General features: G+C 39.2%; 1 protein-coding gene across 1 annotated transcript; it reads right to left on the bottom strand.

Moving 5' to 3' along the window:
* On the bottom strand, positions 1–24,464 carry dstyk (dual serine/threonine and tyrosine protein kinase). The gene is made up of 14 exons (XM_042504603.1): positions 23,318–24,464; positions 21,051–21,460; positions 13,939–14,451; positions 13,566–13,761; positions 10,087–10,325; positions 8,375–8,458; positions 8,110–8,286; positions 5,155–5,284; positions 4,293–4,449; positions 2,560–2,692; positions 2,332–2,445; positions 1,651–1,765; positions 1,239–1,373; positions 1–620 (listed from the first exon to the last, which is right to left on the bottom strand). Exons 1-14 carry the CDS (start codon positions 23,514–23,516, stop codon positions 433–435), a joined length of 2,790 nt encoding a protein of 929 aa, XP_042360537.1. The 5' UTR covers positions 23,517–24,464; the 3' UTR covers positions 1–432.
* Positions 24,465–27,758: the final 3,294 nt, after the last annotated feature.

Here is a 27,758-nt window from a genome sequence, read left to right as displayed (position 1 = left end):
TATGTTGTAACATTTTATTAAAAAAGATGTTGTATTTGTACAGATGCAGACATGTTCAGTTTAAATACAATCTAAAATTAATCTTTTATATATTTATATATTTTTTTTCTTAACACTGGGAACGGACTACTTTTAAAACAATTTGCATCTAGTAACAATTCTATGACCAAGTAGCAATTAGCAGGGAGCTACGAAGAAAGCATGTTGTAGAGTTTGTATACAAATACACAAAGCACAAACAATAAAACACACACATATTTGAAAACTTCTGGTCTGTATCAACTCCTCATAAATAATGTAAATCCAACAAAGGAGGACAGCTCAAACATCATTCGCTGGTTGCCTGCTTATCTCCACTCTTCATAAATACAAGAAAAATACTTTCCTGATCAGAATCCCTGTCACACGTGTGTTAGTTTGTCTGGAGTGTTTTCAGTTTGAGTCTTCGAGGCTGCTGCTTTTCTGTTCTGAGCCGCAGTTGCAGAGCCGCACCATGATGCTTTGCAGGCTGGGCTCTACAATACCGAGCAGGGGCCTCTGGGAAGGGTCCCCGTTCCAGCAGGCCTCCATCAGCTGCCAGCACTCCTCATCAAAAGTGGGCAACCGCTCAGGTCGGGCTCCTGCAGACGACATGAACACAAATGTGCCAACAGACCAAAACACGTAGCGATGACAAACAAAAAACAAAAAAAAAAAAAAACAGACAGTCCTCGGATACTGAACATCATGTTTGAAGACTGTGGGAGGGTTTTTCATCTGAATACATCAGCATGAGGTAGAATATGTTTTAGGTTGTGATTTAGTGGTTTTGTGTTAAGGCGCAGACACACCAAACAGTCTAAAAAACTAGCTACAATGAAAGGCAGCTGCTGAGTTGCCTCAGGTTGCCTGTGTCTCTACCAAGAAGTTGCCAGTGGAAATGCTGTAAAGGCTGCAACCGATGGCCAAACGGCACGCAGAGGAGATAAATTTACACACCAGCAGACAGCCGCAGTCTGTATTTGCCATTCAAAAAGGGAAACCAGAGGGCCGTCATGAAGGCAGTTAGCCAATTCGCATAAAAACAACAGACTCAAATGTTGAAAGAGCAAAGTATACTCACCGTGCGGCAGTGTACACAAACACATGCCATCAGTGTGAACACAAACTGAACAAGAACTAAAAGCAAACAAATTATGTTTTAATTTCACTGACCCGCACCAAATGAATCAAACTTCAGGTGTTACAGCATTGTTTACCTTTTTTAACGTTATTCCAGAGCTGGTCCTTACTGGAGCATTTCTCAAAGGCTTCTGGGAGTTTCACTGAACCAGTGCAGAGGTACCAAAAAAGGATCCCGAAGGCGTAAACATCCACAGAGTTATCATACTTTCCTGTCAGGAAAAGGGTGATAATGTAGAGGAAAACCTTAAAAACACTGATATGCTCTAGCATTTCTGCACATTTAGATTTCATTTTGACACACGATAAAATGAGACATTCATATTCTGATGATACTGTGTTTGTAAAAAGTCATTTATTAGGACTCTCCTCTCAAGTAAAGAAACCTCTGTGAGCCACTAGCAGTTGCATGTTCTGACACTTCTGACCTAATAATCTGAGTTGCTTCATGATCAAAAAATGGCTCGTGTTACTGCTCAGTAATCGTACCTGTAAACAGCTCTGGAGCCATGTGGATCGGAGTTCCAACTATGCTGCCAGACATCATGGCCTCTGGTTTACAAAAGCCCAGGTCGGTGATCTTTGCACGATTTTGTTTGTCCAACTGGAAAAGAAATGAGGGTCAGCAGACATAAAAAAAGAAGAAATCACTTGATCACTAAGTGGTGTGATAGACTCACACACATAAAACACCTCAGAAGTCACAGATTCCACAGGTTTGTTGAACTTTGGTCTGAAACATAGACTGGATATAAAGATGGACAACATGACAGGTCCCACCAAGTATAAATTTCCAATCTCGATCGCTCCCTGGTGTCTGCTTGCAGTATAGATCACAAAGCCTGCCCAAGTGATTGTTTTTAATGATAAATTTCTTTTAATGAGTTATTCAATTCCACAAAAACGTGATTTTCCGCCTTGAGTGACAGCTGTGTGTCAATCTATGCGTTCGTATTCAATGGAGCTGCTCGCGATTGTTTGTGCAGGTGTTCTGGCGGGAACTCCCCCACCACGGATATTGCCACTGCGCAGACTCCAGCTCTAAATGAATTCACCAGCTTAAGATTGCAGCACCTGAATGCCGAATACTTTAGCCTCAGTTGAAGCATAGCAAATGGAAAGTGGGTGTGTGTAGTCCATCTTTATGTACTGTCTATGGTCTGAACTTACCAGAACATTCTTTAGCTTTATGTCTCTGTGCAAGAGGCCCTGACCGTGCAGGAAGCGGATCCCCTCTACCACATCCAGGGCGATCTGAAGTCTCTCCTTCAGTGATAAACCAGCCTGATAGAGATGGAAAGAGAATGCAAAAGGAGATTTAACTGGAAGTAATGAGTGAGATTTTTCCAATAAAACAACAATGTGTCTCTTTTTGTAATCTGTGTATCATCAAGTCACCTTCAAGCCTGTATAGAGGTCTCTGTGCAGCCGCTCCATAATGAGCAGCACAGCGATGCTGGAGCCGTCTCCGTAAGTATGATCGATCACAGACCCATGCAGGTCAACAAGACGCTCGTGCTTGGGCAGAGACCTGAAGCAACAAACATCCAAAGGAGAGAGGAGGACATTTAAATGTTTGACATATAATCATAAAATAATCTTTTTATGATCTTCATTTGACCCTGCATTCTGATGATTACAGTTAATAATTAAACACAAAATTTCACAAAGTAAATGCCTATCAATTCAAAAGAAATTCATTTTGGATATCGCTTAAGAGGAGTACTATTATGTAAATTCCTTAAGAGAGAAGTTTGGGGAGGGCAGAACAGGGAAACTTATCTGATGGCCACAGCAAGAAGTCCACCAGTGTGCATCCAAACATGTTTAAGAATAAGATGACGAAGAGTCCCTTCATCCCTCCTGCTCCAGGGATAAACACACCTTCAATAGCCTCGGTGTCCAGAAAGTTTACACTGTCCAGCAGGTCCTTGTTTAATCTACTGCGCACTCTCGTGCGTGCCTCATTTATCTCCTCTCACTCCCCATCTTCCTCTACTGTCAGGGGTATAAAGGGCTATTCTGTCCTTTTTCTTTCCTTCCCCCCTTTCTGCTACAATGTCAGTCACATATTCCATCCATCTCTGTCCAAGCAGCTCTCAAAAATTGTGCCTGAGAGGTCCACTTATATGGAACAGTCAATCCTCATTTTTGATTTTTAGAAAAGATCTTAAAGAATTTCTCTTGAAGGAGTTTAGTACCATATAAATGACCTGTGACATGTAAACAGTGCATATAAAAGTTATTGTTTTGTTTTTATATTTTTTTTTATGTAGTAGTAGTTTTTGGGTTTTTTTTATCTCTGGCATCTCTTGTTAGGAATATCTTATTTTAGTTTTTTTTTCCTCTGTGTATTTGAATCTTAAGAATTATTGTTTGGAATTTGTATTCTTTTTTTAAATATTTAAAAAAAAATGTGTCTGTAAATTGGTAATATACATCTACAACTGTCTTTAATTGCAGTGGGTGGGGTCGTTTTATATGCTGTCTTATGTTACTGTATTTTTTTATCATACGCACAAATACAGGGCTAAAATAACTACTGTAACATTTTCACTGGACTCCATGATAATTCCTACCTTCACTAACTCGGTTTTGTTTTTTTCTGGCGTGTTTGTGACATTGAACATGACATAAAAAAGAAAAAACAAAAACGGACAGGCCTATCTACTGGTAGTGGGAAAGTCTATCCCCTGTATTAAGCTGGTTTTCACCTGTTTAAAAAAACCTGCATATACGTGATAATTTTGGTGGAAAAAGGGTAAAAGACACTTTTGTCATTCTGACATGTGCACAGAAAAGCCTCAAGGCTTCAGCAGTCAAACTATTCTTTCTATATACTGGGTGGAGTTTAGCCGTTATTTATGAGTCAACTGTCATATCCAATCATAGTTTTCTGCTCTTGATCAATGCAGCTTCTTCAGAAACTGAAGTGTTTCTGATACACGCCCTTCATGTGTCAGTAAAATGCACTGTCAGCTGTGATGAGTATTGGGTTTTCTACCTGCGGCAGTATGGCGTGAAGCCTTAAAATAACTCAGTGATAAACAGGATTGCTGATGACATCACGCTTAAACAGCTGTCTTAACAAGTTTGTCTTTGTGTGCGATTTCATTTTTACACTCACTCACCTCGTGTAGTGAAACTCCAAAGCCAGGTCGTTCCAGTGTTTATCATCAGGCGGTACCACAGACTTCAAGGCACATGGGTAGCGTCCTCCCCAACTGTCACACAAGTACACAACTCCATACTGACCCCGACCCAACTCTCGCCCGAGTTTAGGCTTGCCTGTCAGAAAACAGCACAGTCATTTTTACCTCAAAGTAGCAAAAATGTTTTGCATTCGGTAGCTTAAACATTTTAAAAATGCTTTGCAAATTATTATAATATTGTTCATTAGCAAGGCGGGACTCTGTCTGTATGTAAGCACTGTCTCTCTGAATTAGCTTTCCTTAAAGTCTCTCTCCAGTCAAAGATATGTTTCATTAATAGTTTTTTCACTGATGTTTGAGCTTCAGCTTGTGCAAAGTGACATGGGAAGTCTGACACTAAAAGGCTGTTTTCACATTCATCTCCAGAATGTGGAGAGTTCCTCTGTGCTCACCTTAAAACTGAGGTTAAGCCTTGAAGTGAAGAGGGAGACTTCTTGTGTATAGCAGTTTTGGAATAAACTATATTTACATTTGTCATATCATATTCATATTTTCTGGATTTTTTTTTATGAGAGAGGACTATATGTAATACTAAAAAATGTCAATTTGGTAATTAAACTTTTTTTATGTGAAAAAAAGCCCCATCAGATATACAATAATATTCAAGGTAGAAAATATTTACATGTCTGGTAGAGATGAATAATGATACCAGAGTCCATTTACAATACAAGACACAAGACACAATTTACAGAATTTACAATAAGTACTTTTGTGAAGCAATGTGTGAGCAGAGTGAGAGTTTTATGTGTATGAACAACGGAAGGATTTGGTGGTGACTCACCGTGCAGCAGCACATCCCTGAGGGAGCGGCTCTCCAGAGACAGACGGGCCAGCCGAGGGGCGTGGTCCTTCCTCACACGCAGCCACAGGTCCTCAGTGCGCTCCAGACGGCCAGTGTGCCCTTCCTCAAGCTACAAATCCAACACATGACATAACATCTCATGGTTAGCATTAAGAACCACTGCTAAATAACTGCTTTCATTTCACAATTATTTCACTGACTTGAAACTGTTAGAGCAATGGCTGATGTGCCTTACTTTTATCTTTAAAAACTTTCTTGGTCAACCCTGTAACATCTTATCCTGTCCTCTTTTTTTAACTACATACATCATTACAACATCAGGAGGTGCCATCACCATGGAGACTGCTGCTGAGGACGACTGCCCTCAGGTTCTCAGTGACTAAAGGCCAGTTGCTTTGACCTCTGTGTCGCTGTAGACATTAGTTAGAAGGGTTAATGCAGAGCTACTCCTTGATGTATTGAATTTTTAATTTTAACCAGAGGGTGACAGCACAGGGTTGGGTTCTCATCACTGCTGTTTGTTTTGGGCTCTGCTGGAACTTGTAAGTCAACATGATAAGAGACATACTGTAAAGTTTGCTCACAGCTTTTATTAAACTGAGTCACCACACGTCTGTAGTGGGTGACTTTTCCAGTTTGTTTTTTAAATGATCAATATCTAAACATTGTATTTAGTTGTCTGGCATATTGTCTGATAGTAGTCCCTTCCATTATGATTATATCAGTAAATTATTGATGGCCTGAAAACTTTAGCAGCCATCATAAGTCTTTTCACTCTACTTTGTTTATTTTATTACTTGTTATTTTAATTACTTGGTTGCTTGGTAAAGTATGCTGAGTTTGTTGATATTTCTAATGTTAGACAACTTTGTGTTTTACAATTATCAACTTAAGCCCTGTTTAACACAGGACTTGTATTTCCTGGGAAACTTTTGTTTTATAAATTACCTCAGTCTGTGTGTCATGAGGCAAATATGCATGGGATAAGAAAAGACTACTAAGTATTTCACTCAAATTTTTCATTCGACATTCAACATTTTCCCCCAGATATGATGTGCACAGTAACAACGCAGCCACCATAATTCTCTACCAGGACAGAGGCAGAAACAAAGCGCAGTAATTTTTTTTAAATTTATTTTGATGGCCATTTTTGCCTTTATTCATAGGACAGCTAATTTAGATGGGAAAGGTAGCAGAGAGAGTGGGGGGATTCATGCAGAAAAGGTCAGAATCAAGCCCAGGTCGCTGTCGTGGCCTCAGCCTACATGGGGCACACACTCTCCAGCAGTGAAAATTTTACTTAACAAGTTAGGGACATGGCAGATTCACACAGTATTAAAATCACAGACGACCTCTGGAATTATTACAAATCAAAAGAAATCCCCAGGTAATACTTGTCCTGTGCAAATAGGGCTTAAGAGTAATGTAAAAATTATGCAACTTTCACTGTGCACCATCTGCCATTTACAAGAGGAGAGGTTGTTAAAAAGTGTATCAGGAAAGCTTTTGAGGTATTAACATGCAACAAAAAGTAATTCTGTAAATGTGTTAATGAAAAAACGTTAATGTGAAGAACTAACTTGATTTTTATTCTCCTCTTTTTTCTCATTTTTTGTTTGTTACAACCTGGATTTCCATAACTCTACTGTCATATTTACACATTTCACAAGTTGTTTTTTTTTCATGCAAGTGTTTGTATCTGATGCCCTGTTGCAGAAAAACTAAACAGTTGGCATGGAACAAGCCCTGACATGCTTTGCAATCCACTGCATCAGGACTGGAGTCTCATTTGTGCAGAAGCAGACGGAGCCAAAGATACAGAGGATAAAAACAGAGCCTGGAAATTTGACCCAGAGTGTACCGTCAATGCCAACCCAAACATTCTCCTTTCACCACTACAAGACAATTAACATCACATTGTTGCAACTTGGGGCATCACAATAAGTGCTGAGTGTCTTTGTCATGTATACTTTTCAGGGCAGAAAAAAAGGTCATGCTCTGGAAATTCTTGCATCAATATTAAGGTTCATAATCCTCTGATAATAATCCCTTATTTGCCTTTACAGCACACTTTTCATTTACTTTCATAACACTTCCTTCAAATCCAACTGCATACAGACACGCTGCAGAACAGGCTTCTCTCTTTATGACTCATCCAACGCTCTACTTGTGATTTAATTCTTAGAAACAGGAATGTCACAAACGTTTAATGCTATTTTATTAGGTTGACTTGTTTGCACTGCTATATATAACTAACTCTGTCGGTTAAATAACTGAATTAAATTAGGATAATTCTGTTCAAAAGCTTGTATTTTCTTCAAAAGAACATATTAATACAACATCGCTTAACTTCAGCCCTTGTGTAAGAATCACCACAATCACTGTATTTGTGTAACTGCATTAGGAGTAAAGAATTAGCGGGCGTGGAAATGTATGCAGTGATGTGACCCACACTGTCTGTCATGTGAGAATTATAATCAGAGCCATTTGAGTGGAACTGATTTGTCAGGGACCTCATGGAGGGACTCACAGCTTAAAAGGCGAAACAATTTTAGTAAAGAGGAATAAGTTGCTGAACCATAAGCTGTGCAGGGCCTGAGAGTAACTGATTATGGAGCTATCGTTCAGTTTATTATCACACGTCATTTGCACGAGAGGCTTGTGCTCATGACAGCGTGAGATGTAAACATTAATTGCTGTTGAATTTTTCAATTTTTTTGGCGCTTTGAGAACAACCAGCCAAGTGCCATGTAATTCAATTATATTCAAGATCTCTTTGGCAGATATCTATGACACCCAGGAACTTATACCAAAACAATCTAGACTGAAAATAGCACTACAGGTAAGACTTGTGACTTTGGGGTGAATTGTCCCTTTGAGAGAGATAGATGAGGAACTAAAGGAAAAAAAATGCAGCAGAGAGAGGGAGGCCACCTGACGTAGAGATGCGGCGAAGGCCTCGTGGGAGCTGCTGAGGCGGGTTCTGAACTGGGAGCAGATGCTTCTGGCCAGTTTGGCAGCACTGAGACTTTCTATGGCATCCTGGGCCACTTTCCTCTTCCACTCTGGAGTGATGGCAGGAGGGTTCACAGACGTTATCCTGTGGATTATCTGAGAGCAAGACTCAGAGTAAGAACACTTCTCCAGAAGTCACCAATGTGGTTTCAAACTCTTATTATTGAATTTATAAGATGCTGACCTGTTTGATTTGCTCCCAGAAGAGTCTTGTGAAGGAGGATCCTGAATGAAAGGTGATCTCAACATGATAGGCAGCATTTAATAACTGTGGAAGAGGAGAAGGGTTAATAAATATAAGTCAGGACCTCTCTGTTTGTGCTTCCATCTCTGCATAAATCTCTCCACCTCTCTCTCTGCTTTTTTAGCTGACGCTGCAGGTCACACTTATTAATCCAACTAGATTTTGCCACGATCTCCCCGAACCAATCATATTGTTGCTGTCAAACTTTAAAACTGATCTCCTCTCTGCTGCTGTCAGGTGTCATTTCAGGACAAACAGACGTGACCTCCACCCTCACACACCTGCTGCCCAGTCCTGCTCCAAATCCTGATCCTCAGCAAACTCTCCCAATTCTACCACCAGTGTTTAGACTCCATCGGGGGTAATATTAACCATTACATCTCTATATCTAAAATACTATGTCACAATGGTGTCTTATCGCCAGGGACTTCTCACTATTCATCTTTCTCTCAAGTGGGAATGAACGAGTATGCCATTATATTAACTTCCCAAGGAAGGGGCAAGGTTTATCAGAAGTGGATGGGACTCAAACCAGAAATCGGAGGCACCTAACGAGAAGTTAATATTTTTAAGCCTGACATGTACATGGGTTGATCAGGAGTTGCTGTATTAACTATTTTTTACAGAGTAATCTCAGGAATGCGCTTCAGATCATTTTTTAATCACAAAAGCAGAAGGTTGAGGACAGCCACCCAAATGAGGATTTTCCTTAATATGAGTATGAATATTGACACCTTTTATCCGGATACACATACTCATAAAAATTGTACGAACCGAATACTCATTTCATCAGAGTATTTCGCTCAACCCTATTCTCAAGTCTGAGAATAGAAAATGCAGCAAAATCAGTGGTCTAAGATATCAATAAACGTTATTCATTAGTCAAGAGGTCAATTTACATTCATTATCTGTAACCACTTATCCTCTTGAGGGTCACGGAGGGCCTGGAGCCAACCTGGAAGCTGGACAGGTCACCAGACTATCACAGGGCTGACACACAGAGACAGACAAATATTCACGCTCACATTCACATGTACGGGCAGTTTAGGGTCACCAGTTAACCTATCCTGCATGTCTTTGGACTGTGGGATGAAGCCCAGGAATCCAAAGAAAACTCGGACACGGGAGAACATGCAAACTCCACACAGACGCGCCCCAGTCTCCCGGTGGGTTTGAACCCAGGCTCCTTTTGCTGACAGGTGACAGTGCTAACCGCTGCAACACCATGCCACCGATCTTTATTGGTACATACACTTTCTAAAATGCTAAAATGTCACTTGTTGAACTCTTTGTTCTGATTTGCTTCTCTACCACACTTTAAAGGGTTAAATGAATAACAGAGAAAAAAAAGAATCACTATCATAAAGTCTAAATCTCAAAATTTCTCTCAAAACATCTGGAATCAAACTCCTTACACTGTTCCTATTGGAGCCTCAGTCCCTTAGTTTTCAGCTTTATTTTCTTGGAAATGTTTTTGTAACTTGACTTGATGTCAAGAAACACTATAAAAAACAAAGTTTAATAACCTTTTTTAAATGCAAAGCTTGTAACACATGAATTAAGATGATCAAACTAATTAGATTAAAGTATCTTCACACATTCATGACAGGAATACTAAATGAGGTTCCAGTTTTTTACAAACTACGGCCCACCTGTTTGAGGTGATTGGAAGTAATGTTGTGGACAGACGAATCAATGTGTGACTTCTCCAGACTGCTGAGACATCGCTCCAGAGTTCCTACGAAGCTCTCCCTCAGATAGTCCACAGAGCTGATCAGCTTATTTGCCACGGCCTGATTCAAACGCACCACTATCAGCTCCTGGATCTGGTGGATGCAAGATTTGATCTCCTTTGATGTAACAGGCTCTCCATTAGTTGTTACTATGATGTCTGCAGTTGAAAGAAAATAGTTTGTCATGTTAATAAGTGGTGTTCGTAACCTAGATGCAGAGAGAAATCTTAATTAATGCTGTAAGTATGACAGTTAAGATGTTAAACAAGACGCACTGCTGAATGAGAACAAAGGGCCATTTCATATTATGACTGCATTATTAAGGTTCATTTAAATAATTTAATGTTAAAGAAATGTTCATTTGTGTGAGAAAAACACAGAGAGCTCTTCTTGCAAACACAATATGGAGGGAGGTGGTAGATTCTGTGTACTCTGTCGAAACCTGTTTTTCCCATTTGGCTACTGTTAGCACTGTGTGGCTTTGCATTACACAGAGAGGTGTTTCTGTCATTTAGCCAACCCTCACTGAAATAAAAGGTGTGGACAAAAACCTCTTTGTATAATGTAGTACAGTTCAACAGCACAAGAAACTGCAGCCTCCAGAGTGACCACACAGTTAGATCAACACCTCTCTAAAAACAAATTCAGTGAAAACTGAACATTAAAACATTCATGATGGTAGGATTTGTTGCAGGACTGTTGTATTATTCAGCTAGACTAAGTGTACCTAAAAAAACTGACAACTGAGTGTACAATCACTTGGAATTAATAACTTCACATAATCTATAGAGGTTTTGAAAACTAGTATTAGCTGTTGAGCAGTGATTTTTATGTGTGAGTCCCTGTTTAGTTTGTTCTTGTGCAGCACACACGTAGGACAGTCCTGCCAATAGTTTCATACTATTTCAGTGATCTACAGGCTCTGGTAAGGCTCTAAGAAACACAGAAATGCACCATTAAAGCGGGGAAGAAGGACTGCTAGCAAGTTAACCTGCAAGGAAATAAAGCAGGTGTAAATGTTTCAAATAATCAAATTTGCAAATGTTTCATGGGGAAGAAAGGGGATTCAATATTTTTGTTGGAACTGAAGGATACACAAAGAGATGTCCAAGGCAGTTCTCACAAACTTTCACAGCTAAAAATATTGAAAGTTTTCTTTGACTTTTCACTTGCCCTTCATTTTTCACACACTTCATATTCAAACATAATTTCAGCTTGCTGACATACATGAAGGGAGAGACGGAAGGAGGAGAGAAAATGAAGAAACATATGATTCACAGAATGTTGTCATCAACATTAACTGAAGCTGCGTTATGTCGTCAGCGACAGAAAAAAATTGCTGTAATGTTGCATTACGTGCAAGGTTATCCATGGATGATTACTTTAACAATTTAGCATGACAACATTTCATGAATTTTTCAAAACTTTCAATGACTTTTACTGTTTGCATGATTTTTCCAACCCAGGAAAATGTGTTTGTGAAGTTCCATGACTTTTCCAGGTTTTCTATGACCGTGGGAACCCTGACTGAATGTAAACAGAAACTCTGTTTGTTTATGAGAAAAGTCACAGGGCACCTTAAATCCTTCATATCAGAGCTATGTTCGCATAACCAGAATGATCTACAAATCTTGTTTGTGCAATGCCAGAACAGGACACATGTCTGGTTAAACATGTGTTAGCATACGGCTCCTGTCATGAATAATGACTGATTTTCAGATCTAATTCTGGAGCATGGTCTAATGTTAAAACCCTGCGTCGGGGTTTTACAAAGAAAAAGTTATCCAGATAACCAAGAAAAAAAACCTGCTTCTTGAATAAACTTCCAGGAAGGGAGACCGGAAGATAACAGACCATAATAACCAATGAAAAAAATTTCTCTGCCGCTCACAACATATGAGTCATACAATGCAAAACTTTGTGGGCAGATTGTGAAATGCAGCTGGCTCAGCCATGTCCGCAGGTCTGACTGGAATCTAGAGACAGTAAAGAAATTGGCTTTAAGTAGGTCATGCTGCAGACTAGAGAACCCTGGCCAATTAAGACAAGTCAGTTGTCCCTTTTTTCCTCTTTAGAGACAGATCTGCAGTATCACAAAGAGTATGGATAAAATGAAAGTAATCTGAATGGGTAACACGAGTCATCCATCTCCTTTAATAGAGAAATAATAAAGAGGGAATCTTTTCTCATTAAGTTGAAGATTTAAGAGAAAAATAAACAAGGCACACGAGTAGTCAATTTTTTAGAAACCGATGTGAATCCACAGATTTAAAGTTACTGGGGTCTATCGTGGCAAATCACATGTCCCACTTCTTTGAAAACAAAATAAACACATAACCAGGAAGCAGGCTTCCAATTTTAGATATATCTTTTTTGCAGAAAGAAAAATCACAGGTTTTGATTTAGTATAATTCAAGGGTCAAGAATGTAAAACTGCTATTATTTCCTGATTAAGATAATTTAATAGATTAGGTTTTTTCTTTTTGGGGGGAAAAAATTGCAACAATTTGCAACAACCCCTCTGACTTTCAGTAACTACTTTCAGTAATGTCAATTCACTTCTGGATTTACTCAGTGACCGTAAAGACTACAGCTTTCTCACAACAAACAAACATAACTTAATACTTCCTTTTTTACAAAAAGCAGGTACTTTTCTGCCCATAAGTGCAATAAGCAAGAATTAATTTAATAGCAGCAGAGATAACCTAACAGAAATATAGAATTAACTTTGCTGACCACAAACCTGACATGAAAACCACAGCACATGATAAACCAACTTCTGATGATGTCAAAATATGTGCAATATCCATTCAAATCACAAGCTTTTAACTACATTAATAATGTATTATTCTGTACATAGTACATTCTAAAAAAAACTTAAAAATAGAACATTTAACTGTAGGTACACAGAAAGATCCCAGATGGCGCAATGTACAAAATAAAACAAATCTTTTTACATTAAGTTAACAAGTACATCCTTGTTTGCACACTTTAATACATTAGTTTTACTTTTCTACTTTTGTTTTTGTAGCTCAGGTTAATATCTGTTTAGACTAGAATCACTATTTTGATATGGTCAAGCCTGATAAGACTTTAAAATCTTCACTGTCATCACTCCTCTTAACTATGTAAGGGTTGTGCTTATCAAGATCTTTCTCACATCAGCTCTATTGTTATCAAACAGTAGCTGACTGAATGTCTTTAGTGAAACAAGTTAAAATTTACGGGCAAATGTTCCAGTTCAATTTTTCGCATGTCAGCTTTTATTCTGAAAACCTTTGTGCGAGCCACCATTTGTAAAACAATATCTTCCTTAATAATCTAACAAATCTTGACAAACCACAAAAGAGAAACCCTGCCTGCCTTGTGGCATTTATTCATAATGTTGACTCACTAACCTGTAAACTCCAAGTTGGCTGCATCCTCCAGCAGCTGCTCTTTCATACTGCCAAGCGTTTCCACAATCATCTCCTTCATCTCCTCCTGTTTGCGGTTAGCGATGGTCATAAGGGAGGTGAAGAGCTCACCTTCTTTCTCACGGGTGTACTCCAGCCTGCGGGGTGTTATCTGCAGGTCCCGCTGCATGTCAAAGGCCTGCGGGGAATAGAAGCAGAAAGGATTAAGGTCTGATGGTGGTTTTTTTTAATGGGTGTACTGGGTCAGAGGCGCACAAGACAAAGCAGTTCAAGCAAAGGCAGTAACAACTGGAAAGAGTATGAAGCAGTTAAAACAACCACTGACATACAGATGAACAGTGCACCATCCTCTGACCTGGTTGATGAAAAGATCTAAACAGCGACAGTGAACTCCATTAAGCAGGTTGGCAGCTTCCACCTGTTGGTTTTGAAGAACTTGGCGAGCAAAAGGCACCAGCAACCGATGCAGTTTTTCAAAAGTCTCACCCAGCACACTCTGGGGCTTAGCACCCGGGGTGGGTATCGGTGCAGGGGCGCCACAGGCACAGTTTCCTGTTGGGTTACTGAGGAAGTCGAGGGAGAGCAGCTGCTTATAGAGGGCGCTCTTCTCCCTCTCCCTTTCCTTTTCCTTCTCGACGCGGCGGCCGGATTCTGGGGAAGCTGCTGGCATTGTGTCAGGGGTACGAATAAAACAGATGGGAAAGGGGAGCATCTCTTTGACCTTCCAGAGCTCAGCCACCTGCTCTGTGCTTAGGGAGTCCTGGTTGATGGCATAGAGTATGATAGGGATCACACTGCGGGTGCAGTCTTCCAAAGCCTCTTCTATGGGCTGGACACTCGGACAAGGCACCACCATGACTTTTGCTTCCTGATGACAAACCACAAAAAAAAAAAAAAACACAAAAATGTTACTTGGTATTACTTTCATTTTAGCACACTGGTTAATATAAAGGTTTTCTTTTTGGGAAATATGGTTCTGTAAAAAAGCCCAGTTTATGCAAACGAAACAAAAACATGTTCTCATGAAATACAGCCATGCAGACACTACTAGTGGGGTAGCACTGGAATGAATTGGAATGAACATTAAGCAGCTAAGGAGCTGAATATTTTGGTGGAGACCATGGACTGTGTATAAAGATGGATGTCGTGACAGCTCCTGAGAAGTGAAGCCAAAACATCTTGATTGCCCCCTGAGGGCAGGCTGCAGGATTGGTTATAAACCCTTCCCCCTCCATGCTCAGAAATGGGACATGGGCTAAACTAGAAAAAGTCAAATGCTGCAATACGCTGTGCTTCGAACTCAGAAAAAAATGACCTAAGACATGGAAAAGTGAAATGAAATGGTTATTCAAGTCGTAAACTCAGGAAAGATCCATCTAGCCAAAGATCAACAACAAAAACACACCTGATGTCACAGCAACTTGACAGCACACATCGTGAATCGAGCAGAATAACATTTTCATCAATTATTTAACTTTTTGTAATGTTTTTGCTGTAAAACATTAAAAAACAAAAACAAAATTGTAGCTGCGATTTCCATTCAGTTGATTTATGCTTAATAGAATTTTTTGCAAGCACATGAATCTCAAACTCCATCCACAGAAAACGAATGAACACAAAGACTTTAAGCTAATGGCTGTGGTGGTTAACAGTATAACGCTCAGCGCCCTTTCACACAATTTCGAGCTGCTGTATGTTATTTTAATAAGCAATGTTGAACAAGACTGTTGACTTATCTTATATGCCATTTCTCTTTGCAAACTGTGCTCTGGTAATTGATGTAGGCGCTTGTGAAGCTCAGAGACTTGACATACAAACAATAGTTTGCTGCAAGGGTCCATGTTTTCCCAAGCAGATGCACTGGGGCGCATTTAGATCAGAAGGCGGAAAATACCGACTCGAGTGCGGATTTCTTCTCACAACAGACCAATATTCCCCCAAGCTGTAGGGAGAAGTGTACTGAAAACACCTACAGCATGATTTCTCTATTTTCTCCACACAACTGAGTTTGCATAGTTGGAAAATACTTGACAGCAAGGGCAGGCAAAAGCCCTTCGCATGGGAACCCCCGTGAAAGACTGTGTCTGATGGTGTGACGTCACTTTGGCCGTGCAGACACTCGTGGCTGCTGCTAATGCAATGCACCAAGCATAGATCAAGCCTAACGCTGTATAATCCATAGAACTCATTATGAACAGTTTTTTGTTTTCTATTAACATTAGAAAAGATAATCAGGTTTACTTATCTCTTGATATCATCTTATCTTATATCATGTTTTCTGTGTCATGTCATTTAGATTTACTGACCTTTTAACTTCTTGACATAAAATACAAGAAAAGAATAACTGTAACCCCTGTTAGATAAAATCTTCAAGGCAACTGGAGCACAGTTACTCAAACCAATTTGTGCCACAAGATGTTTCAATGGCTTCAGTTGCAAAAGGAAGAAGAAACACTTCCACACACATCACATGCTCCTTCTATTTCTGAACACCTAATGGCACATAAATATTTGTGGTGGTCTTGGGAATGTCTACGACAGGGCAGGAAAATGACACAAGTAAAAAGGTTTTCTTAACCCTTAATAAATAACGACTTTTTGACAAAAATAGTCTCGAAAAGAGCTTGAGAGGGAGACCATGGTGGGGGTAAAAGAGAGCCAGAGAAAAGAGGCAAAAATGACCAACAGCTACACAAAGGAGACAGTCAGTCCTGTCTCCAAGACACAAGAGCAGAGCCCATCTGAGCAGTCTCTTTAGAACAAAGATAGCCTGCAAACATTTGTTCATAACCAGTCAAAATCCAAACAATGTTTGAATTGATTTAATGCACTCAGGTTTCAACGGCAACCCTTCAAGATACTCTCTGTGGGCTATTTTGAATTTTCAATTTTGTATTTGTTTTTATATGTCTTTAAGAAGTGTCAGTGTGAGTTAGCATCAACACTATCATCTGACCCAGCTCCACAAAGCAACACAGTCAAGACAAATGGCCATGTAAGAAATTAGAGTTTTTCTCTGTTAGCACATTTTAAGGCTGCCTGCTAATATCACAGCCCTTTGTTAACAGACTTGTGTGTGTGAATTCACAGAGCATAAGACAAAACAGAACATGAACCTCAAAAGAATTTTAGAAATGCAGTTATAGCATGGCACCCTTTATGTCCCCTGGGTGCTTAAGTTGAGGTGGGGAGCATGGGTTAACTCAAGGATGAAGAGGAGGGTAATTAGCAAGCTGGCTGTGATTATGACAGGAGTGTGTGAATACCACAGTGAGCAGAGAGATTCTGTGCTTTCCTTTACTCCAATTTAAACATGTTAATCTCTCATTCATTCAGCAGAAACCTAAAGAGGAGTGGCACACTGGGGGAAATTTATGTTCACAACCATTAAAATGATATGCAAATATTAGCTTGAGTTTTAGAATATTTGATTTCATTTCAGCATGGACCTACATCACAATTTCTTTTCTCTTATACAGGATTTTTCCTGCTTATTAATCCCTGCAGCAGCCACCACTGCCAATTTCCAGGCCACCACCACTTAAAAGGGTCAATGTTGGCAAAAACTAATGCGATATATTCATTCCACATCTTCAGCAGTTCTTTTTTATTGCAATGACTGTCCGCATCACAAACTGGTAGCAGAGGAGTAAAGTAAACTTCACCACTTCCTACACTCCAGGAAACATTCATTTTCCTCAGAGAAATTTCCTCCAGTCCAAAGAGTGTCTGTTTTAGGCTTTGTCCTGATAAAAAAAAATAAAAAATTATCCGGTCTGACAATATTGCTGCTAAACCTCAAGAGACGGGAGGGGCCGTGTGTGGAGAGGAGCAGCAGAGTGAAGGAGAGACAAGGAGGAGTCCAGGCGAGGAGTAGATGAATCATAATTATACAAATTGCAAATGGTAAAGAAAATGTGATCCTTCTCATCTGTTTTAGTAACAGACGTTCATAATAATCATACAGATTTTGCCGTGGTTAAGTTTTGAAGTGCTACATTTTCAGGCAGTGGCAGCTGCATCTTGGTTGCTTGGCAACTATCGTGGTATCTGTCAAAAGGAAAACTTAAAGTGCGGTTGCAAAAGTTTCATCCTCATCGGAAAAACACCAGCTGTCATCGGAGACGGATCACACAGATCCACTTCAGACAGGGACAGACCGTAGGGGAGACTGGGGATAGCTGTAACACTGTCTCTTTGAGCGTCCATATCAGGCTAAAAATGTGTGTTAAAGCTCTCAAATTTTGACACCAAGTGTGTTGATGGAGCCTTCAACATATAGTAATGTGTTAGATCACTTTTTATTCATCTTCCCAGATGTAATAAACACAATAAACACAGAGCCAGTGGTTTTAACCCACAACGGCTAGAAAAATTCACCTGGCTCAAACACAACAAGGAGGGAATGAAGAATAACAGGTGGCTGAAATGTTTTCCCCTGTAATGGGGCCACATTTTAGTGATGTTTAAAGGCTTCGTTTGTATCATGTGAACTATTTCCTTTTTTCTGTTTAAATGGATAGTTCACATTTTTGGCAATTTCAGTGTAAATAAGTATATTTTTATTTTTGTCTATTTTATTTAAATTACCACTAAAACACACTTAAATAAAATATACTTACTGAAAGAACGCATATTAACATCTTTCTGAGTTGTTATAAACTGATTAGCTGATTAGCCTCAAGTATCTGAAACTGGCATTAATTTAATATGTTGTGAAATTGAAAAATCAAAAAAACAATTTTTACCACAGCCTTGGGCCACGCCACCTACCACCACTGCTCTAGGAAAAACCCTGTCTTCTATGATAAAGTTTGTGTAATTACTACAAACAACTCTGCTATTAAACCATCTGAGGTCCTCTCCTCTCAAGTATGACAAAGTGTTTGACCTAAATAAAGGACTGCACATCTCAAGCCGCTCAGTCACATGTGAAAATGAACAGGGGTGTGAAATGACCAGCCTTACTTCCAGAAGCACTGATATTTTCCTTCCAGGCATTCATAAATTACATTTTTCTGTTGTTGTTTTTTTTTTTTTTTTTTTTAGGTAAGGCTGGTGGATCTTGAAGCAGCAATGAAAGAGATTTTAAAAATGTATGGCCATGTTTGGTCAACTACCAACACAATTTTTTACATTATTGTTTTAAGCATTTCTGCTTTATTAAGATATTAACAGAGAGAGAAGGAGAGGCAGGGAGAACAGAGCAGATGACATGCAGTAAAGGGCCCGCACCAGACTCAAAACTGAACCACTGTGGGAAAGACTGGGTCTTAATGCTGCGCTCTCTACCAGCTGAGCGGACAGGGCACCCAACCAATAAACTTTTTGTTAATCACTAAAGAAAATGAAGAAAAGGGGAATTCCCAAACAGTGTTCTGTTATTTGAAATTAACTTTACAAGAGTCAGGTTGTCCTGATAAAGGTCTGATGATAGAAATGCTAGTTATACCTAATAAAGTCTGCTGCAAGTAACAGGAACAATGCAAGAATTCCCCTCTTCTTCATCTATGGACAATTTCCTTCTAGGCACCTGTCTACATGTTTCTAAAGGTGTGTGCATGAGCACCTACATTCTTGTTTATCACAAAAAACAGAGATACGAAAACTCCACACTATGGGTTTCACCAAACAATGTTTGAAAATTTGGTAATGCTTTAAAATCAAGAGACAACTACCAAGACTAAAAAATGAAGCCAGTGTAAAAGTTCCCAAAACTGCAATTCATTAAATGTCTATTTGAGTTTGGTTCCGAAACACAAATGCCCATAAAACATAAAATGCCCAACTTTGCAACAGAAATAATCATGTTTACAGCCTTGCACAGAAAAAACAAAGAAACAAATGGATATTTAAGGGGGTCCGCTTTGAGTAACAGGCTGTCTGCCAATAGTGTCCTCGGCTTCTCAGTCAGATCCACCAGTCGCTCGTCTACAGCACCAACCTCTCATCCAAATATTATCCCTTCTGGCTCCAAAAACACAGGTGGGGACAGTCGAAATACCTAACTCCAGGCTTCAAAACAGCATGCCACAAACCAATGGATGACGTCACAGTAGCTACGTCCATGATTTATACAGTCTATTTTTAAAGTCCAACAGTCATGTTAAACATGAACTCTACTGACACACACTTACTGATCTACTTTAGTCTCAAACATATATCCTGAAGATGCAATCAATGTTTATGTGTATATATTGTCTTTCCACAGAAGTACAAATTGATTTTCTTAGCAGAAGTGTTGGATTAAAAAAAAGTAGTGAGTGAGTGTTTTCTAATAGTACAACTCAAACAAAATCCCAACTACAAAGTCTTACTTTATAACCGTTAAAAAACAACAACTTTAGTAACAATATGAACAACCAGTGCCCAAGAATTCAGTTGTAACCATGGTAACTTCATCACAGCAAAGGGTTTGGGATTTTTTAAAATGACCTAGTCATGTGAATTGCACCAGACCAGTGGCATTACGTAAGGGGGCTGGGCGGGTGGGCTGCTCTGAGGCAGAGCAAGGCCTAGTTTCTGGGGCTGTGATGCTCACTGAGGGGCCTTGGTCTAAAGGATTAGAGACTAATTTCCACATGTCACACATGATAAGGAATGACTACAATCCTTACACCATGCTTAATCAATTCACTCCCACAAGATATTTTGATTTTCAGGTCACTCCTGCTGAAGACCAGAATCACTGTTCCACTGTGTCCAGCAATTATCCTTTTTTTTCCATGTAACCTCAAAGTAACTTGAAATCGGTTTTTAGTAGTGGCTCAAAACATGAACAAGATAAAAGCGACTGGAAAAGAAAGTATTTCTGCACAGTAGCAGAAATCAGTAGAACACTGAACAACGCAGGCAATAATCAGCTCTGTTCAGTAATCTGTTTGTGAGCTCAGCCATGTGTGAACACAAAGGCTAGTTCAAGCCAGAGACAAGGATGGAAAAAAAATCAATCCATCTTTCCGTTTGGTGAGGGCTAGAGAAGGAAATGCCACCACACAAAAAATAAACAGTTAGGGCTGGGCCATATGATTGAAATCAGTGATTTAACTTCAGGACTGCTTGTTTTATTTTGATGTCCTCTACACCACAACATGACTCACATATGCAAAATCAGATGTTTTTCACATAAATCAAAACAAAAAAAACCCAGCAAATTAGTGACAATTTAAGTGCATTTTCTGAATAACACAATTTTTGTCAATTAATCTCCCTGAAACTGTTCGAATCCTCATTTTAGAAAATTGTTGATATAAGAAAACATCATAATATAAATTTTCTAATGGGTGACTAATGTCAGTGCCAAGCCATGCTGTATATATATGAATTTTTTGAGTTAAAATGTGAAAGCTCACAAAGAGGAAACAAAGCAATGTCAGTGTGGCAAACTACCATGTAAATGTTTTCATATCAAAAAGAAAGCATTAGAAGATTTTACGCAGGATCCACAGCCTGTGTTTTAAAGCCTACCTGTAGTAGTTGGTGATGCAGGGTGATCTCCAGCTCTGCTAGCCTGTGGGCCGGGTCTTCACATTCCTCATGGATCTCCAAGTCTTCCCGGGGCACTGTGTCCCAGCGTCCACAGTTAGCTGCCAGCTGGTGCACCAGCTCATACTGGCCAGGCAGTGCCAAGCTGAGCCGCGTCTGTCTCCCATGAGTGAAACACAGCTTCCGCCTCTTGCAGACGGTGCCCTGGACTCCCTCACAAGCCTCTCCGGCCTCGGGGCCCAATGGCAGCAGCCTCTCTCCAAGAAGGCAGTTAAGCAGCTGATAGCGGGCAGCACAGTCCTGGCCCAGTACCAGGATGTACGGGGCAGCGCCTACGGTGTTGCGCAGGAACTCTTCCTCATGGCTGGGGAAAGAGATGCAGCTGAGCTGGCCTGGGGTGAAGGAGACAACAAAAGGAGGTACAGTATATGATGTTTAGAGGTGGACTTTATCAGAAACCTTGTGGAACCCTGCTGGAAGTTCTCAGTCAACATTGTAAGCAGAAATACGGTATTTAATGACAATTTTCTTTTTTTAAATCAGATATTATTCCTTGGGCTATTATTCTTGATCCAGCCTTCAAATGTGGCGCATATACAAAAGAACCAATTCAACACTATTATTGATGGTATCAGACATAATCCTCAGTGATGCTGAGTCACAGTCTAAAACAGTTACATAACAAAGAATGGAGAGAGTAGCAATGGCCTACTTCATAGTCATACACAAGTGATTTTCTTTCGAACATACATGTGGTTTTACTGTAACTGCTACTCTGATCTAGCATTTCCCTTAGAGTATTCACCCCTTGAACTTAACATGATGCATTGAAGCCTATTATTTCAGACAGACCTGTGTTGAGCATTTGACAGCATGACCCCAGCACAGTGGAAAGACTAAAGTCTGTTAGTGTGGACCTGTGTATGAACTCAAACAAATTGTCAAATTAAGAACTATGTAATGATCGTTCTACGTCATGTGATGCACTTTTTGTTTTCCAGATAAGTGTAACTGAGATATTTACAAGATGAATCCAGTTTAACAGGTGAAGACATGTGTTTAGCTCTACTCATAAAAGGCAACATTATTACCCCATTTTTCTGTCAAATATGACTAATCTACAGCTTAACATTGTTCATCCAACATTAAGGGAAATGATTTTGACCCTCTATGTGTACAGGAAACCAGCTCTGATTAAATAATACACTCCTGCAGACGTGATGTGTTACATTTAATCTGCATACCATCAGTGTGTGTTTTTTTTTATCAGTGTTTCATAGAGGCAGTTACTTAACCATAAGATCAAAAACGCTCACATTACTCATGAGATATTCGGATAATGAATTATGAATGAAATTTCATAAAGCATGAATCTAGAATGGTTATGATGAAGATATACAATGTGATATCAAAAGAGGAGTATAATTTTATTGTTTTAAAGTTGGACTCAAAGATGCTAAAATGTTTCCACAGTCTAAAAGTAACCTAACCTGTCACTAACACATACAAAAGGCCAAATTCATGCAAAATAGAAGAATGAGAGTCTCATATCCGAAGCTGTTAGCCAGCTGGTGAGTGCAGAAATCTCAGCATATTTGGTGCACTTAGTCTACTCATTCTTTTCAGAGGGGGCTTAATCTCTTTAGTTTCCATAACCCTAATTAATGCATTTTTCAGTCTGCTTGGTGGAGAAACTACTTGGCTGCAGAAACTTGTTAGCTCTTTTGTATACAGGATACAAAACGTAGAACATATATATCTGAATATGATTTTTTGCAGCTATCTAGGATGCGTTAAAGATAGACAACCCTTTGCAACCTGAATAAATTGGTCTAATTTCTTTCAAAAACAAGGGAAGAAGACAAAGAGCAACAATGACCAGAAAATTAACAAGAAATAAGTTTTTTCTTTAAAGAAAAAAGAAAAGTACCTGCAAATAAATAAAAAGAAAGAAAAACAAAATTACAAAGATTTGCTGTAACATTATTTAACATTTGTTATTAGTAATTCTGAATAAAGTTTTAATCATTTTAACTCACTTTTTTACCAAGTTGCTACTGGCCATTTTCCGCTGTTTTTTGATAAAAATCAAACAAATCTACTTTGGGTTCAAAGGTTTTAAATATGTGTGAAAGGCATTGAAAGCAGCACAAGAAAAGTGATGCCGCTGCAGGTTTCAAAGGGTTAAGCACTGTGACATCTAGGTACACCACTGTTGTTGCTCTGGTGCTGCATGGTTTTTAACCTACCTGCCTCAAAAGACGCTGATTCCGAGCTTATTGTAGATGCACAAGCATTGCTGTAATTCTGCTTTATTTCCCGGAAGAATGCATTAGTCTCCTTCAGGTTCTTCTTCAGCTGGATGGTGTGTTTGTTGTAGCTGCTAAATGTCCTCGTCAGTTCCCGAGCTAAAGGAGTCGTTTTCTGTTGTTGTACACTTCCCTCCATGGTCAACAGATCGAGCTGCTGTATTTTTTTCTTATTGGGATTTCAAAGGTTGAACAGGTGCCAAACACCCAAAGTGGGCTGCTCGAGTGTCAATCAATCCTTTTATTTGTTATGCGCTAGTTAGTTAGTAGCCATGCTTGTCCACCCACCTGCTAGGTTGAGTAATTCATTCACGTGTAGTCCGTTTTAAAATAACATTAGTGTATTAGTGCTGGACAAACAACCGTCGCCAGTGTTCAGTATCAGTGAATAAAGGCTTGGCATTTGGCTTTTGTTGTTGTGATGCTGCAGCTGTTTAGCTAGCTAGCTTAACGTCGTGCTGCGCGTGCAAGAAAACTTTAATAAGATTTTAACGGTTAGCTAACAAAGTGACCGCTATTTCGGCATCTTTCTGGTTAATGCCGACCGTCTGACTGACTGCAGACTATGGAGTGACTTAAAAACAAAAGAAAACCAACACCACAACGATGTGTGCCGACTAATGTGCTAAATAATGTGTTTAGAGACCTAGCTGTGGTCCAGATATCGTTAGCGCCGCTAGCCAGAAGGCATCTCCTGCCCGTCCTCGCCTTGGCCTGGCACAACAGACATAGCCGTTAACTCCACGAAAATAGTCCAGGCCACCGTTTCACAGCCATGCAGCTCCGTGGTTAAAAGATGGGGCCCGACTCTGACAGTCGCCTCGAAATGACAACTCGAGCACGACAAAAAGCGTTGGCGTTTTCCTGATGAAGCTCCGTGGGGAAAAGATCTTCCTAAACTGGCTCTGGCCCGGAGAAACCAGCGGACATCTTCCTCCCCGGAGCGCGACCGCGACACAACTAACTTTGCATGAACTGCTTTCTCTTTCGGTGATGATGAAGATGAAGAGCAGAGTGAGTGGTGGTGCAGGGCGAGGTGTGTCCGAACCAACTCACACAGTCGAGACCAAGCAATCAAATCACTGCAAAACAGAAAGTCGACACAGCCAAAGTTAGGGAGAGGAAAGGGCGGGGTTCAGGATGGCGCACTGCAATCTGGGAAATGTAGGAACATTCGTGACTGTTCGTCAACAGCTACCAGTATACAGTAGGTATGGATCACTTCTAATGTGTTTCAGTAAGATGGCAATGTTCCCAATGGAAAAACAGTCCAATGGCATAATAAATGATATTCAACGTGCTGCATACAAGCTAAATCTGGCCCCCAATAGAGTGCTGGTGGCTCCAAACCATTTTCTATAATAAAATAAAAAGATTCACACTGGGAATTGTTATTGTAGTTTTAGTATACATAAAATCCTAGAGCACATAAACCGGCATCAAAATAGAGAGACCCCCTGAGAGAGGTCCTAGCTCAGCTCCTAACGCCCTAAATTCCTAGAAATGCTCTGAAATCCTAGAAACATCCTGATATTCAATTCAAATTCAATTCGATTCAATTTTATTTATGAGGCCCATTATTACAAATCACAATTTGCCTCATAGGGCTTTATAGCATATGCCATCTGTCTGCCCTTGGACTCCCACAGCCACGAAGGAAAATGGCATAGACATAGCTGCTTTCTAACTTGTCGAGAAGGCATTGTCCCAACTGTCCTCCTGTCCCAACCGACTCTGTTCTCCCTATATAGCCTAACATTTATGAGACAGTGTTTATTGATTTAAATAGATAACAATTATTAAATAGTAACTAAACAGAAACATTAGGCTCATTTCTCTTTTGTTTTCTTTTTTTTTTTACAGTTGTGATTTATCATTAGATTGGATTAGATTCAACATTATTGTTATTTCACACAGCACCAAAACAACAATAGCAGTTTAGCATCACACCAAGCAGCAGAAGCAGCAGCGAAAGTGCATATAGATATATAATGATATAACACTAACGTATAGACTAAATAATATACTAGTGGCATCATTAAAAAAGGGATGCACCTGTGAATATACAAAATAAACAAAACAATATACAAAATGTATGGCAACGGTGACACATAAGTGACTATGACAGAGTATGAACTGAGCCTATTAACTAATATAGCAGAGTGTTCTGGCTATGTAACTAGTAGGCAGTTATGTAATATATACAGTGCTAAAGAGACAACAAACAGTTGAACACTGTTAGAGTTAAATGCAATCAGTTAAATATACAAAACAACATGGAGTGCAAATACAGTAGGCAATGGGCAGCATCAGCATCAGATATATTTACCTATTGTCTAATAACTTTGACCACAGAAAGTAAGATAATGAAAGATGGGAGGCACCCCATCGATTTAACAAGTGAAGATCAGTTTAGTTGTAACAGAGAAAGTACTACTCAGCCTGTCAAAACAGTAGTATAAAGTCCTCTCAGGGGGTCAAACAAAAGATTAAAAAAAATCCTTACTAGGGACTAAAAATCAAATGATGGGCTTCCACAATAAATCCCAGTAAATTTTAGATGATAAAATATACTATTAATTATACTCTTGAATTACTAATTAGTTACACCAACTGACTGATTCATTAGCATTTATTATTAATTCCAGTGTTCAAACATAAATAGAAAAGGAACAAGTGATGTCTTTCTTGGTGGTTATATACACCATCCGCATGTTAATGTAATTTCTGTGGCTAATTGTGGCCCAAAGAAGGCTGACCACGTGCGGTTGAGGAAACCTAGTGCTCTGTTTCCCCTGCAGACTATATAGTCATAGATTACCTTAAGTTTACCAAAACCACTCATATCTCATAGTCACACCAATTCCTATAGGTTCTTGAATTAATATAAAATACAAATTCTTGCACATATTTTGATCTACTTGATCAAATTTTGTTCAGCAAAGCGAGAAGTTGCAAGTATAGAGGCATTTTGATGTAAAAAATGTAGACTCTGTGCTACTAATGAGCCCCCTCCTCTGGCAGACATACAAAATTACATAAACACCACTTAAAACTACTTTGTGAAGGCCTGCTTTGTAAAAGTCTATCAAAAGCTTATATCCTGTAATTTCATGTAAAATATTTGACATAATAAAGTTGCCAATGTTAATTTATTGTGCTATTATGTATACATGTTTCTCCTGTGCAGTCAGACTATTTATTTATATTATTTTTCTCACTATACCTTTTGTATAGTCTAGGTGCTATTCTTTTCTAAGTCGTATCCTTCCCAGATAAGAACTTATTTTATTTCTACAGCCAGTTGGCTCAAAGTATTAAATCTGCTCCTCCTCTCCTGACTAACAAACACTCATTAGCTGTGTCTAAACAACTATTACATTCTACATAGGATATTAAACACTTAATATACCTAAATATGCTCATTATTATTATTATGTAGTTAGAAACTGTGTCTATTTAAGACTTTCTGTAAGTTAACCAAGGGGCTCAAACCATTCAAACCAGTCAATGCACAGTCTTGAAACAATTTGCTGCATGGTGATCTCTAGTGGCCTACATTTGTAATGACACTACTGATCCCACTTCCAGAATTCATTTCTCCCAGTTTACTGCAGACTGACTATTTAGGTCAAGTTAACTGAATGGTTGAATAACATGTTCCAGCTCCATGGAACTAGAATTTGAAATGCATTTTCCTGTACAACTCCTGCATAAAACTGTACGCATTTTGTTCTCACCAGCTTTATCAATGGATCATAATACATAAAGATAATTCTGTGTCTGTTAACAGGGTGTTGGTTGGTTGTCTGTGTACACTAGGCCTAATTTAAAATTTGACAGTTTGACAGTTATATAATGGAAGATGTTTTCATATGATAATACCAATGAGTGTGGGAGTTTTGCATGCAGCTATTACAGTGTTGTTCCGCTCTTAATCACTAAGTAGATATATGTTGGAAAAAGAAGTTCTGGCTCATTAATTAGTATTTTTCCCCATGGCTAGCCCAGGAAAAGGCCACATTATTTGCACATCATGTAAGTGCATCCGCTATCCAATTATAAATTAACTCATAATGTCAAAATAATCAACAAGTTCATTGATCTGAGCAGTATAGTTGTCTCTTAATCCGTTTACTGTTATTCTGTTTTATAACTACTGTTGGATTCTTTACTTCAGTGTAAAAAGTCTTGCATTGAAAATGTCACTTTCAAGTACCTAAGCTAAATGTATGTAAAGTATCAAAAGCAAAAATATTGATATAAATAGACCTTAGGAATGTTTTCTATTACATATTGTAATGTTGTTTATTACACATAAATATTAGAGTGCTGTTGCTGGTAAATGTGCAGCAATTTTAATAATTTCATAAAGGACTAC

Source organism: Plectropomus leopardus, chromosome 2, assembly GCF_008729295.1.
Source record: "Plectropomus leopardus isolate mb chromosome 2, YSFRI_Pleo_2.0, whole genome shotgun sequence".
Lineage (NCBI taxonomy): Eukaryota > Metazoa > Chordata > Actinopteri > Perciformes > Serranidae > Plectropomus > Plectropomus leopardus.
Note: the sequence above shows the minus strand (reverse complement) of the source record. Positions and strands in the feature narration are given on the sequence as shown.